This window comes from Microtus oregoni, unplaced genomic scaffold (genome assembly GCF_018167655.1).
Source record: "Microtus oregoni isolate MIOR12 unplaced genomic scaffold, Mior012 000010F_ref0000083, whole genome shotgun sequence".
In the NCBI taxonomy this organism is placed as follows: Eukaryota; Metazoa; Chordata; class Mammalia; order Rodentia; family Cricetidae; genus Microtus; species Microtus oregoni.
The window spans coordinates 10,004,169-10,019,967 of NW_024543069.1; the positions used below are offsets into that span (position 1 = coordinate 10,004,169).

The 15,799-nt window shown below is 33.2% G+C and overlaps 1 protein-coding gene across 1 annotated transcript in view; it reads left to right on the top strand.

The window, feature by feature from the left end:
* Window positions 1-15,799, top strand: part of Si (sucrase-isomaltase) — a 66,067-nt gene that overhangs the window by 9,121 nt on the left and 41,147 nt on the right. The window contains exons 6-16 of the mRNA XM_041659225.1: window positions 811-962; window positions 2,472-2,643; window positions 3,221-3,320; window positions 3,975-4,087; window positions 5,269-5,394; window positions 7,707-7,838; window positions 7,922-8,041; window positions 10,144-10,257; window positions 12,252-12,336; window positions 13,652-13,769; window positions 15,010-15,181. Coding sequence (XP_041515159.1) covers window positions 811-962; window positions 2,472-2,643; window positions 3,221-3,320; window positions 3,975-4,087; window positions 5,269-5,394; window positions 7,707-7,838; window positions 7,922-8,041; window positions 10,144-10,257; window positions 12,252-12,336; window positions 13,652-13,769; window positions 15,010-15,181 — 1,404 coding nt within the window. The remainder of the gene's footprint in view (window positions 1-810; window positions 963-2,471; window positions 2,644-3,220; window positions 3,321-3,974; window positions 4,088-5,268; window positions 5,395-7,706; window positions 7,839-7,921; window positions 8,042-10,143; window positions 10,258-12,251; window positions 12,337-13,651; window positions 13,770-15,009; window positions 15,182-15,799) is intronic.

A 15,799-nucleotide genomic window follows, 5' to 3' on the forward strand; every position in this document is an offset into this window, starting at 1 on the left:
AATAAACAGCAGATATGAAAGAGAATATATAACTATTTGTTTTCTAGTTCTAATTCTTTCAAGATGTGGATACATGCACAGAAAATGTTCTGTCCTGCAAGCTTAAAATCCAATGAAAACCTTCACAGCTTCCATCTTAATGACTATTTATAGTCTAGAGATTCATTGAGATGTATAGATTTAGGGTGTAGTTAATTTCACTATGCAATTTTTTTCATTTATTAGGTTTTTAATTTATTAAAAATATTTATTTAAAAAATTAAAATTAAAAATATTCAGTCTTCATTAGAATATCTATAGAGATAGATACTTAAGACAGAGCGGACTTTCCACAGGGCAGGGAACCCTGACTGCTCTTTGGACTGGAGAGGGAGGGGGAGAGGAGTAGGGGGAGGGGGTGAAGGGTGGGAGGAGGGGGAGAAGGTTGGGAGGAGGGGGAGGGAAATGGGAGGCTGGGAGGAGGCAGACACTTGTTTTTTTTTTCCTTTTCTCAATAAAAAAAGGTACTTAAAATAATAAATTTTAAAGGGTAGTTTTAAATTATACTTAGTGACAATATCTTTCTTATATTACCAATAAATATATTTATCCAACCATATAGAAAACTTCTTAACCAATTAGGTATAATTAATTATTAGGAATTTGTATGGTTTATCCTTGCAAAATCATCCAAATGTTACATTTATATTGAGGTATTAAATTATATATATGTGTGTGAGTATGTGTGTATGTATGTATACTGCTTACATGCAGTAAATCAGAGGTGGGAGTATCTCTATAACTTACTGTTTATGTATAAAATCTTAACAGATTACAGATCCAAATAATAAAAGATATGAAGTTCCGCATCAGTTTGTACAAGATGTTCCTGGAATCTCAGCTGACAATGCACTTTATAATGTTCAAATCACTCAAGACCCATTCAGCATCAAAGTGATCAGGAAAAGCAACAACAGAGTCTTGTAAGTGATAATTTCATTTTGCCTTTACATCCGTTCAAATAGGTAGCCAATTTTATTCTGTTGCCAGAGGATGCAAACTTCTGATTGCCAGGTGCCAGTCACAAAGTATATCCCAAAAGTGTAAGTAAGAATCTATAAATACTATGCTGATGAAATAATTTTGGTTTCCTAAAGAAATAAACTAAAACACAATTTGAAAATGTCAGTTGATCCCAACAAAAGGCAGAGATGGAAGAAAGTGCTGATACAGTTTTACATTGTCAATATAACTCATATGTAAGAATGGCTGCTCTGTACGTTACGCTCATTATTTCCTCCTTTCTGAAAGAATATTCAGAATTAGTATTAATTAATATTAATATTCAGGTTTCTATTCAGTTAGGTATTAATTTATAAGGGAATATCCAAATCATTTGCTCACATAGATCAAGTTAAAGAGAAGTTGAATACTTCCATTTAGAATGCATCGTCTGGGGCAAGGAGTAATTGGTGCAAATAACTTAGTAATTTACTGGAAAAATTTGAACCTTTATACAGGTAGCATTGCATACGATGTGCGCATGCACACACACACACAATGTATGTAACAAGAATTAATAGTAAAAAGGTACAGATTTTAAAGCAGGTAAGCAGGAGTATATGGGAAGGTTTGGAAGAAAAAAGGAACGAACGATGATGTAGTAATTATACTTTAATCTCAAAAGAAGGATTGTTTTAAAAATAAAAGAAATAAGTTTTAAATAGGAAAAAGTGAGGATATAGGTAATGTTGAATAGTGCTGAAAGCCAAATCTTATCAATTTACATTAACTAAATAGATTTGGACATTTTTACAGTTTGCATTGAGGTATTTCCTAAAAAGTACTTAATTCTAAGCAGAGAAGTCCAATACAGAAAGAGAAATACTTTACTGAATTAATTACATGTGAACTCCAGACAATTCTAACCATAAAATTGAGTAACACACAAAAAAATAAATTTTTCTCAAGCTGGATAAATGGAAGAAGATATGGAGACTTTTGATAATGAGTGAGAAATGAAGAATATGTTTTCAAAATTTTGACATGACATCTTTTATTGAATTTCAAAACCCTGATTTTGAAATTAATTTTATCATGAATGAAATCAGTAGAGTGATGCAGTACCAAACACAACACAGTCTGAACCTGGGTTATAGTCATTGAGAACGTGTCTTGCTTTATTTATTTATGTATACATCTATTATTTATTTATATGTAAGTTGTTTCTGACTAGCACAAGGGACAGTGGAAGTGATATTCTGAGACCTGAGGAGGACTAGAGAGTAGAATGCCTGTGAGAAACTGTATTGATGGAAACAAAGTTACGTTGATACCATGAACACGTTCTATTTGTGGAACAGTTTGGGGTTTCATTAAGGACTGCATCTGAAGGCTGATGCTTTAGAAATCATGGATGATGTCTACCTTTAACTAAAAGGAGGAAATATTTCTTCTGTATCTAAACCATTTCTTTTTATTTTGTGGTTCAGGTTTGATACCAGTATTGGCCCACTGGTGTACTCTAACCAGTATCTGCAGATTTCAACAAAACTTCCGAGTGAATACATTTATGGCTTTGGGGAGCATATTCATAAGAGATTTCGTCATGATTTATACTGGAAAACGTGGCCAATCTTTACTCGAGATGAAGGTCCTGGTGATGTACGAGATTTTCTTGGCTTTATACATTAAATCATTACAGTGGAAAAGCTGATACATTTATGTCATTTGATAATACTATTTATATAAAATAGTTTTTTACTATTTTTATAAAATGGTTTCTATATAAAACCAGTAAGAAAGACTTAACTTTCCTTTCACCATCATTTTTAGGACTCACCTGCACCGTCTCATGCCCTCATCTTCTCTTAACAAACACACTGCAGAATCTAAGATAGATATCTCTCTGTGTGTCCTGTAGGAAAAAAAAAGGATCCTGTTGAATGTATATATTTGAATGACTTATTCAAATATATGTAATTTTGATAAGGCAAAGAGAAGCAAGTGATCTATTACTACATGTTAATGTCTCTTTTGCAAATACAAAATTATTTACTGAAGTACATTCTATTATTTATATACTATAATCCTTTATGTAATATACAGAAAGGGAAATTAGCATAGAGCTATGGGAGGACAAATTGAAAAAGTAAGCAAGTTTTAAGTAAATCCATTTCAGCATATTTTTTCTTCACTTTAGATTCAGTTCAATATTTAATCTTTGAACTTCACCTTTCAGAATAACCATAATCTTTACGGGCATCAGACATTCTTCATGGGCATTGAAGATAACACTGGGAAGTCTTACGGTGTTTTTCTCATGAACAGCAACGCAATGGGTAAAAATAATTCATTTGATATTTATGTGAAATTTATCTTGACATGTTCAACTACTCTTTTGATCCCCGTCATATATGTTTGAATTCAAAATGAACAACCTTGTAAATAGCGACAGCATGTGAAATTTTATTAGAAGGTTTTAAAATTAGGTTTTAATTGTGAATGTTCCTGTTTGGGAAAGCATACCTTGTCTTGTGTCACAACTGTTCAGCAAGAGAAGTAAGTTTCATAATTATCCAGTCAATTATTTGTACACTGTTAAGTCAAAGAGTTAGGATTTTTCTTAAGAAATTAATATGTGGTTATACAGCGTTTCAATTAATCTTAAATTGCAATAATTAATTAAGATATGAATTTAGCAAGACGTTTGATCTTGCTAGGAGTCTGACCCTTTATGCTCTGCTCTGCATTTTCTAGAGTAGCCATGGCAACTCTGGAAAGGGAAGTCTTGGCTATCCTGTGAAAGGCCTTACAAGCAGCATTCTGCTTTCTCCAAAATTATTCTTATTTTCAGTAGCTTCCTTTCTATTAATAATTGAACATTATGTCCACTGATATGGCTAACAAGGTGCTCTTAAATGTGTGTGAGAGTTGTTTTATCATTATGGACACTTCTCAAATTATGTATATTTTGTCCTATTTCTACTTTGTAGAGGTCTTCATCCAGCCAACTCCAATAATTACTTACAGAGTTACTGGAGGCATCCTAGACTTCTATATATTTCTCGGAGACACACCAGAACAAGTAGTTCAACAATACCAAGAGGTTGGTTTTTAGACTGAGTTTGTTAATTATTTTCCTACAACAATTTGCTTTATAAGTTGTTTAATAATTTCTTGTTGCATGCATAGGACTTCTTCTCTACTCCATGTATGTTTCTTTTCTTTTTTTTTTTTTTTTTTTTGGTTTTTCGAGACAGGGTTTCTCTGTGGTTTTGGAGCCTGTCCTGGAACTAGCTCTTGTAGACCAGGCTGGTCTCGAACTCACAAAGATCCGCCTGCCTTTGCCTCCCAAGTGCTGGGATTAAAGGCGTGCGCCACCACTGCCCGGCTACATGTATGTTTCTTAAAAAAATTTAAAGACATTAGCTGATAGTCTTCATTATTTCCATATATAATGAAATCTGAATTTATGTAAATGTATATTTTTATTTTGATTAATTTTTATAATGAGATAGCTAGCCTCAGAAATCATATTTATTTGAAACATTACTAATTAAAACTTTATTTAGTCATGATAGTTTTTGATAAAATAAATCAAAAGAAAGTATAATATTTTGGAGAATAGAAATAGTCAATGAAAGTATAGGGCATTCACAGTTGTGACCAAAATAGGATATGAGTGAATGACAAAAAGCATACTTTTGTGTTATAATTTCTTTTTTTACTATGCTTTAGTTCTTTTTTACTTTATTTTTAAAAATTTCATTTACATTCCAATCACAGTTATCTCCCATCCCTCCTCCCCCTAAGTCCACTTGCCATTCACTCCTCCCAGTGGGTAAGGGCTGACATAAGAAGTCAACAAAGTCTGGCACATTAAGGTGGGGTGGGACCAAGGCCCTTCCTCCTTCATTAATACTGACCACGGCATGCCCACATAGGGAATGGGCTCATACAAGCTATCTCATGCACCAGACATACATTAATTCTTGTCACTGATTTTCCATGATAAACAAATATATCTTGAGAATGTTATTTTCCTAGGTGTTTTTTTTTTTTAACACAAAATACAAAAAAGATGTGGGACAGAACAAAAACTTAATGTTTTATGAGAAAGTTCTTGGAGATTTTGCAGAGAAAAATAGAATTTAGATGGCAGTCTGTATTTATAGCATATAGTTCAGCGAATACTAGAGGAATTGTAGAATAAAGAGCACATTAATATTAGTAATCCTAAAGACATTTCTCTTTGTTGAAACTAACTGACTGCCCGTTCTCCTCAAGCTCATTGGTCGACCAGCAATGCCTGCATACTGGAGTCTTGGCTTTCAACTGAGTCGCTGGAATTACCTGTCACTAGATGCAGTGAAAGAAGTTGTCAGAAGAAACCGGGAAGCTGGCATTCCATATGTAAGGAGAAGAAAGGTTGCTAGGGGTGGGGGATAAAGGACAAGCATCTTAACATAACAGGAAATGATGAAAAGTCAGGATACTCGAATAGATAAAGTATGTTACATTGATGATATAGAACATTTGTAATTATGAAAGTGATTTAATGGTAAATTTATTCTACATTCTTTTTGTTTGTTTGTTTGTTTTTATCTTTATAATTTTTTTTATTGCGAAAAGAAGAAAAAAAAACATAAACAAAAAACAAGTTTCCACCTCCTCCCAGCCTCCCATTTCCCTTCCCCTCCTCCCATCCTTCTCCCCCTCCTCCCACCCTTCTCCCCCTCCCCCCACTCCTCTCCCTCTCCCTCTCCAGTCCACAGAGCAGTCCGGGTTCCCTGCCCTGTGGTAAGTCCTAGGTCCTCCCCCCTCCGTCCATATCTAGGAAGGTGAACATCCAAACTGGCTAGGCTCCCACAAAGCCAGCACATTAAGTAGGATCAAAACCCCCTGCCATTGTCCTTGGTGTCTCATCAGCCCTCATTGTTCGCCATGTTCAGAGAGTCCGGTTTTATCCCATGCTTTTTCGGTCACAGTCCAGCTGGCCTTGGTGAGCTCCCCGTAGATCAGCTCCACTGTCTCAGTGGGTGGATGCACCCCTCGTGGTCCCGCATTCTTTGCTCATGTTCTCCCTCCTTCTGCTCCTCCTTGGGACCTTGGGAGCTCAGTCCCAGTTAGTTCCTTGGGCAGCTGAGGATTGGGAACCTGAAATGACCCTATCCTAGAGCAATACTGACGAATATCTTGCATATCATCATAGAATCTTCATCTGGTGATGGATAGAGATAGAGACAGAGACCCACACAGGAGTATTCTACATTCTTATATGATGTTCACAGGTTGATTGAATTTATTTCCTTTTTCCTTTTTTTGAAATCATAATATGTTTACATCATTTCTTACTTTCCTTTCTTCCCTCCAGACCTTCTAATTTATACCTCCTTGCTTTTCTCAAATTAATGTCCACTTCTTATTTGGGTAAACACATTTTTTGAAGATATTATCAGGAGTTTTATCAAAATGAAAATATTTGTTGTCAATTTTTAATATAATTTTTGAAAATTCCTAAATGAGTGCTGTATATAATCATTTCCACCCTCCCTCTCAGTCTTCTCATTCCTTCTGTGTTCCCACCATTTCTTCTCAAATCCATAGCTTCTTATTTAATTACTTCTATGTGTATATAAATGTGTATACAAATACATCCTCTTGAGTGTATTTAATGTTCCTATATGTATTTAAAGTTGACCATGTAGTATTAAACAACCTATTCCAGGGCTTGTCCCTGGAGAAGACTAATTTTCCCTCTCTCAGTTGTCATTTTTCACTAGAAATCTTCACTTACGTTTTATGTTTTTGTGAGATTTCTACCATCAATGCTGATATACCGACTGGCACTGTCATTGAGCAGTTCAAGCTTAGATGACCAAATTAAGATTTTATGATGTCACATAGAAAGACACTATCTTACAGCAGATGTCCTGGACCTCTGACTCTTACTATCTCCCTGCGTATCCTTGTGCAATATTCCCTGAGTCTGTAGGGATTGCACTGTAGATGTATCAGTCTGGGTTGGGGACACCAGCATCAGCTGTCCGAAGACTTTTCATCAGTTGTGGATTGCTGTAAAGTTCTACACTGGCTCCAAAAAGAGATTTCTTTGCTTAGGAGTAAAAGGCACACTTATCTGTGGGTATAAGGAATGCAGTTAGCAATTATACACATTTAGGTATATATATTTAAATTTGCTAAATAAAATTTTGTTTTTTAAATGTTTTATACACACACAGATATGGCATGGATGAAACTCACCAATGACAAATTTCAATTAATAGTAGTTTAAGCCTTTTACACATGAAAAAGAGACAATCTAGGGCTAAGAGAGTTGTTTGGTAGTAGAATATTCATTAGACTCTAGTTTTCATAACCAGCACTAAAGAGAGGAAGCAAGCTAAATGAGCCATATAAATGAAAGCAAATAATTTTATAAAAGTATTATTTCTTCTTCATATAAAATAAACTATACATTAATTTATCATTTTTTCCTTTGAAACAATGTCTCCACTCTGTAGTTCAGGCTGTCCTTGATTTTTAAGGACCTCCTACTTTACCTTCCAAATTTTGAGATTAAATTACACTAGACTGCTTTCCTATGACCTTGTTGAGTTCATTGTTATGTTACTTTCTGAATGAAACAAATGTTTGTGCTTAAAGATTGGCATTACAAGAAAGCTCTTTCAACTCTCACTGAAGCACTTTTTGCTAATTTCTAGGATGCACAAGTCACCGATATTGACTACATGGAAGACAAAAAAGACTTTACTTATGATAGTGTTAATTTCAGTGGGCTTCCTGAATTTGCTAAGGATTTACATGACCACGGACAAAAATATGTTATTATCCTGGTAAGGATAAATTAGTAAAATATTTTTAATATTATACAATTGTACATTAAAATATTGCCTACAGAATCTTACTTCTTTATCAGGACCCTGCGATATCTATAAATCGACGAGCCAATGGAGCAGAATATGATACATATAGGAGGGGTAATGAACAAAATGTTTGGGTGAGAGAGGCAGATGGAACGACACCACTTATTGGAGAGGTAAGTTCTCAAATCCGTTAAGTTCAATTGGCTCTGATTTTCAATTTTGTTCATATATGTGGTGTGTGTGTGTGTGTTTTCTTCTTTGGATTTGAATTATAACTATGCAAGGATATTTTACTCAAATAAACATGCATTAGTCTTTAAAGGAATCTAGTTGTGAAAAGACGATAGCAGGTTATTTAAAGTGATTAGTTAAAATCAAAACCAATAAACACTAAATCTTATACACTGTCTAAAGTCTTACAAAAATTCTGTAAGGTTTGCATAGATAATTTAATATAAAATATTTGCAAGTACAAACTGAGTAACCATATACTAGGCACTGAGTTTTATGAATTCCTTTTAAATCACAAAATAACATGCAATTATTGAAATCACTTCAAAGGAACAAAACTGAAATATAGAAAATGAAAATGAAATTTCAAAGATCACAGAGCCAGTTTTGAAGGAATTCAAAATGTGCCTAGCTTTTAGATAAATGTGTATTTATATATGCATCTGTCTGTCAGTAAATCTGAATGTATATGCATATGAGTTCTGGCTTATGTGTGCCAGCAAAGGTCAGAGAATAACGGGGTGTCAGTCCTTGCCTTCCACCCTGTTTGTTACAGAGTCCTTGTTTGCTGCACTAGGTCGTTCCAGGAACTTGCAAGGATTCTCTTGTCTCCTTCCATGCTACTTTAGGAGTGCTGGGATTTCAGACTGCTCTGGGAATCCAAATGCTAATCTCATGCTTATATGCCAAGCACTTTACTGACATAGCCACCTGCTCAAGCTGTGATGCCTATATTTTGACAGAATAAATACTCTTTTTTAGAAGTATACTCATAAGTTTTGTCAATAGCAAATAATGACTCTATACATGGAGTTGGTATTCAATGCTGTGGTTTTAATAAAACTAAAGAAAACTGCAAAAGGAAATAGCAATTTTCAAATGTGTATTTATTAAACTATTATTTATGACATTGACAAATATCCTACTTATCCTTACTGCAATTATTAAGCTTAAACTTTAGGGCAGCAATTTTTTCCATGATTATAGACTCCACAAGTGCCAAACATGATTTTGCTGTTGCTACCCAGTAATGTTTCATATGTTTTCTTAAAACTTGACATTTTGTTCCCGAGCAGATTAGCAAGCAATTGTGTTTATATGGTTTTAAAACTATATATCCTTTTCTTAATTAATAAAAATCCAGTTACTCTTTATTAATGCTATTATTGAGTGAATATATAATAAATTAGAGTTTGAAAAGGAATACATAATAAAGAGATAAAGCCTTTGATATCATAGGGTCTGGTCTTTGGTGCTTTAAATGTACATTCCTGCCAACCAGGAATGTGAGGAGTATGGTCTTGAACATCCTATTCGATTTGTCTGTGTGTCATGTCTCACCTGCAAGATGGATTTAATTAACATACCTGAAATGTAAAATGATGATAAAAGTATATCTCTCAAATTTTTAGTGAATATTATGTTAAAAATTATAAAAATTTTTAGAACGCAGAAAATGTCTAGTGTATATTGTTGTAATAATGAAATTTTCTTTTCTTGAAGCTTTTGGAGATAGATGTGTCTAGAAATGTAGTGACATGTTTTCAATTAATGAAACTGGAATACATTACAGTACTCTGGTTTATTAATCTAATCTACAAGAATACTAAGAGTTATGATTACTTCTACTCCTGATGGCATCTATTCCCGTGTTTTCTCTTCTAAATACTTAATGCTTCTTTTTTTTTTTTTTTTTTTGATTTTTCGAGACAGGATTTCTCCGTAGCTTTTGGTTCCTGTCCTGGAACTAGCTCTTGTAGACCAGGCTGGCCTCGAACTCACAGAGATCCGCCTGCCTCTGCCTCCAGAGTGCTGGGATTAAAGCTTCTTTTTTATATTTACTAACCAACTTTCCCTTAAGGGAGTTTAATATAATGTCCAGATAATTTTGAATGTGGACTGCACATGCATCATACATACCTACTGAAGTACAATATTAGAAATATAATACTGATATGATTATTAAGTACATGTGTGTTAAATACAACTTATATTTTAAATTCTCTTTTATTCATGTGCTCATGTGGATGAACTCTTCCTCTAGGTTTGGCCAGGATTAACAGTGTATCCTGATTTTACTAATCCCCAAACCATTGAGTGGTGGGCAAATGAATGTGATATCTTCCATAATGAAGTGGAATATGACGGACTGTGGATTGTAAGTGGCTATTGTAAACAAATAGTTCTATTTGGTGATCACAAAATGATTTATCCATAAAAACACACACGCATTATATATCTCTATATAGAATATATTCTAAATAAAATTTAAGCATTTTCTATCACTTTCTAAAACACAAACACTATTCATGTAGAAGAAAGGAAACAAAAATTAAAAGTGTAAATTTAGATTTTTTTCTTCCCAACTAGTGGACTTTGAAGAAAAAAAAATAATTTTTATATATGGAATTATATACTTTTGGTCTATCATTTTTATCTGAGAAGATTTATTTGGGGACACACCTAATAAAAATAGTACAATTTCAAAGCACATATGAAAATCACCAGAACCCTGTATCACTAGTGCCCACCCACCTTAGGAGGCTTCCCTTCCAGTAAGTGATGGACAAGAACAATCTAAAATTGCAGTGGTCTGTATTTTATTTCAAAGCAATTAAAATTTAATACCTAGATTATCTATACATATTTGAAGTCACTAAAGAAAATTATAATTCTTGGAAAATTCTTGGGATGATATTGTTTGCTTGTTTTTCCGAATTTTATTTAATCACAGCTCAGTCATTTACAGGTCAGTCAGATGAAAGTCAAAGTAAACCTGTGTTTATTGTGACTCTAACTTTACTAAAAGACAATAATACATTCTAAACACTAGTTTTAGAAAAAACTTAACATAAGCCAGAACACACACACACACACACACACACACACACACACACACACACACGAAACAGAGGTTAGGAAAAGCATAACAGCTCTGTAGAGCAATAGATATTGTAGATGGGTTTTCCTTGGTTGTCTAGGTCTGCTACCATCTTAATGAGAAAATTGTATATATAATTAGTTAATCATTAATTTACCTAATTGGGAGTTTTGTTTTAATTATTGAATTATCCATATTTGAGGAGGATAAACACGGAAAGTTGTCTGTGATGTCACGATTCCTGTGCAGACTTTCATAGAAGAAGGGTATATGGAATGTTTATTATAATTCTATGAGGTCACACTGTTTATACTTACACAGCAGAAAGAATAATCAAATATCTATGATGTGTTTTAGGTTTATTTTCTCACTAGTCTCCAAGTCAGTAATTTCCTACTACCATTCAGAAAACAATGTTTATTAGAAAGCAATTACGCAATATTTTAATGACAAGGTTTGGTTGCCATCAGCTGTGTGACCCAGATTTAAGGTGGATCTTAATTAAATTACTTCAAACAGTGTAATTAGGAAAAATTCCTCCCAGCTGTATTGAGCTGCTTGAGCTTTTGTTAACTACAAGTGTAATCCAATTGACAAACAGGAATATCACATCACATATACCTTAAAATAATTCCTCAACACATTTTAAAAAATAAATGTGATTAACACTTTCTTAGAAAAAAATTAAGATAATTTAAGGCTCCTTGGAAATCATTAAGGTTTTTTGTGATGCTCCTATGATCCCATGCTTCCATGGTTTATGACAGTTTGCAAGCTGTGGACTAAGTGAATATAGGTATCAGCAATAGGCTGCGTGCATGATGAAATCTAGATAACTGCCCATCAAAGTCAAATATGTATAAGAATAAATTTGCAGGGAAAGGGTTTAAATAAGTCACAGTGAGAAGATTGAAACAACTCTGAAAGTTGTTTATTGAAGGCACGGTGTGCTTTGTGTAGATTTGTAGTTCTGTAAAATGAGAGGTATTTTTAATATTTAAAATCCTTTCCCCCAGTTTAAAGTTCCTGTCCTATCATATGCACCCTGTTTTTATGTCTGTCATGTAATATGCCATGTATGCCATATATATATATATATATATATATATATATATGTATATATGTATGTATGTATATATATACACATATACACACATACATGTATATAATCAAGGAGATAAGCAATTTTAAGGATGTCTTTTTAAATAGCATAAGAAATCTGCTATTTTTCATTTTTAACTGATGCTATTTTCCCTTTTTTCTCCACTTAGGACATGAATGAAGTTTCCAGCTTTATTCAAGGTTCTCTGAAAGGCTGCGCTGTCAATGAATTGAATTACCCTCCTTTTACTCCTGGTAAGTTCCATTTTCTTACTAATTACCCATAGTTAAGAGAAAGTTTTTGTTAACTAACAAATTTCTAAAATGTATTTCTAAATCATAAACTGTTAAATTTTTGAAATCTAAAGTCACTGATTTTTCTTTTCCTTTGTCAAATATAACAAGTTATGATTACATTGCTATAATACTTATTTCTGCATATATTGTTTGTATGTATACATGTTTTCAAGTTTACAGATGAAATACCTAGGGTCTTGTCTATTCTTTCCTACCTTATTTATGTTGAATATTTGTTTGTGTTTTATACATATGTACATGTTTGTATATTTCTACATGAAAGCATGTGGAAAATAAGATTCTAATTTCATCTATCATTCTGCATCATATTTTGTAAATTTTATTTATTATTATGTTTATATGAATGTTTGCATACATGTTCATGAGCACATATACAACCAGAAAGATTTTTTTTCTTTACTCTCCTATCAAATAATGTTTGTTCCACTGAGGAAAGGTTTCTCTTTGAAATTAGGACTCACATTTTCCCACACACCCTAATGACTTTTGCTCCAACTCACTGAGTTACAGATCTGCTCTCTCTCTCTCTCTCTCTCTCTCTCTCTCTCTCTCTCTCAAGATATATATATATCTTGCTATGTGGGTGCAGAGCTTTAAATCCCAGAACCCAAATTTTCAGAGAAAGCTTTGTTATTTATTGAGCCAAACTTCCTCAAAACACATTTTTGAGACAGAATTTTTTTCATTAAAGCTAGACATCACTGGTTGGCTAGAAGAGAGAGAGAGAGAGAGAGAGAGAGAGAGAGAGAGAGAGAGAGAGAGAGAGAAAGTTCTGCAGAGCCAACTGTCTCTACTCCTCAGTGCTAGGTAGACAGCTCATCCTCATGTGTACCTTGCATGTGGGTGCTGGAGATTTAATTTAGGTACTCACGCTTGTGTGCTGAGCACTTTGTTTCCTGACTCATCTCTCCAGTTCCTAACCAAAATCACATTTAAGTCAACTTGTGTAGTATAAATGACAAAAATTAGTATTTGTGGAAATTCTATATGTGTGTACATTGCAATTCATTCATCAATGACTTTCTCATGGATTGATTTAATATTAAAACCATAGAAGATTATTTAGTTAAATTAAATTGCATTAAATCATTTCCAAGTCTCTACAGGAATAAAATGCATAAACATAATTGGATATTGTTTAACTAAATGTAGTCTTCTGCTATTTTTTATCATGTATGGGAAAATACATTAGAAAATACAAATACCATTCTAAAATAACTCACAAGAATTTTTTATGTTCTTTTTCTCAAAGATATTCTTGACAAACTTTTGTATTCCAAAACCCTTTGCATGGATGCTGTGCAGCACTGGGGGAAACAGTATGATGTCCACAGTCTGTATGGGTACAGCATGGCTATCGCCACAGAGAAGTAAGTAAAATTTTATGAAGAAATGCAATAACTCATTATGTTTTGTTTATTTGTGTGTTTCTGGAAGTCCAGCAATTTACACAGAAAGTTTCAAGAGTAAGAAATTTAAAAAAAATTCATGGTAAAATTCCATGGTATTAAAATATCTTTCTCTTACTCTCAAGTTACTATTGAACTTATCAATAGTAGTAAGTTATCAAGAATCATGTAATACACATATTGAGCAAAAATTGGATTAATTAATAGAAGTTTCCTTTAAAATTTTGCTCTGTTTACTTTTTATGGAAAACAGTAATAAAGTTTTGGATTTTTAGTAATCGTGACATTCTCAAGAGGCTTAAGAAAATGGTGATGCAATAACTGCTCTTCAGTCTTCAAAATTAAGTGTTTCAATTCACTTAGTTTCTAAGCAGCAGAGCATAATAGAATAAGGAACATGGCACTGAACAGAACCAGGCAACGGGCGCTCATTGAATTCCTGTTCCTTAGCTAGTTCTGTATGAGGTTCGACAGACCAGTAACTGAGAACCCTCAGACCACAGTGTCAGTAAATTTGCAAGTGTATGTAAGTGCTCAAGTGTTAATGCTTTGCTGGTGGCAACTCATACAATGTACCAAAACTTTTATATATTTTTATTATAATGTTTATACTCCTCTTTGTGCACACCCACCTGTAAGAATAATAATAAAAGAAAAAAATGTTTTATTGACTTGAAAGTAGAGGACAAAGGATGGTACTGGCTGGAAGGAGAAACGACAGGAGAGAAACATCATAATTCTATTTTAATTAATAACATTCAAAAATGAATTAATTTAACCTAAGTGCAGTGTGAAAGTAAATTATTGGAGGAATAAAACAGCCATATCTTATGGTTCAATACAATAGAGCTTATAATGTACAAAAGGCACATAAGGATAAAATATTTTTATAAAGCAAGTCTGATTGACATCATACTTTGAAGTACATTTAGTTTTTCTGTTTGTTTCTGATAATTTTCCTTTGAGAGAAAATGTTCTTTTTCAAAGATGTCCTTCTTATGTGTTTGATCAGAATTTATTTAATTGAGCTGCATTGTGGTACCTAAATGCAAAACTGAGGCTACAAATTTTATAAAATTTTATAAATGTATGTCTTGTGTAAAATGATCAAATATATATTTGAAAGCCATGTTTTTTAAGTCAGTGAACTCAAATTTGTTTTTGGAATAACACTTACATTTTAACTGGGTTATATTTTTAGGGCTGTGGAAAAAGTCTTTCCTGGTAAGAGAAGTTTCATCCTCACCCGGTCAACATTTGCCGGCTCTGGAAGGCATGCTGCTCACTGGCTCGGAGACAACACCGCCTCGTGGGAGCAGATGGAATGGTCCATCACTGGAATGCTGGAGTTTGGTATATTCGGCATGCCTTTGGTAAGACAGTTTAATACTAGTCAAACGATAAGGACAAAACAATGTTTAAAAGTTTTAACGTGGCTTCCTAAAGTATCACAGTTTGAGGCAGCTCTAAATATTTGACAAATCATTATTCATTCATTCAATCAATGTTTTTTAAATGGAAAAAAAAAGTTTTAACGTCGAGAAAATATAGTAAATTCTAAATATGAACTATGAAAAGTCTGAAACGAAATCTATAAAATTAGCATAAAATTCAGAAAGTCAAGAGTATATAAAGCCATCAAAAATATGTGAAGTATATGTCTAATGATTGTTCAGTTTGCTTTCATATACATGAATAAAATGAACACCCCAAATCCAATGAAAGAAAATAGTTTCCACACACAATATTGAGTTTATAAGGTAAGAAATACATTATCATATATATATATAAATTTAAGGTAAATTTAAGAAAAGTCAACTAACTTCTAAATGTTAGTAATTTGGTATTTCTAAATAAATGCTTGTTTGTTTTCAGCTATAAAGAAATCTTATAGTTTTAAATACTAAATCAAAACCAAAATAGGTGAGCATATTGGGCATACCTGCAATCTCAGCTTTAGGGAAGCTATAGATGAGATCAGATTATACTTT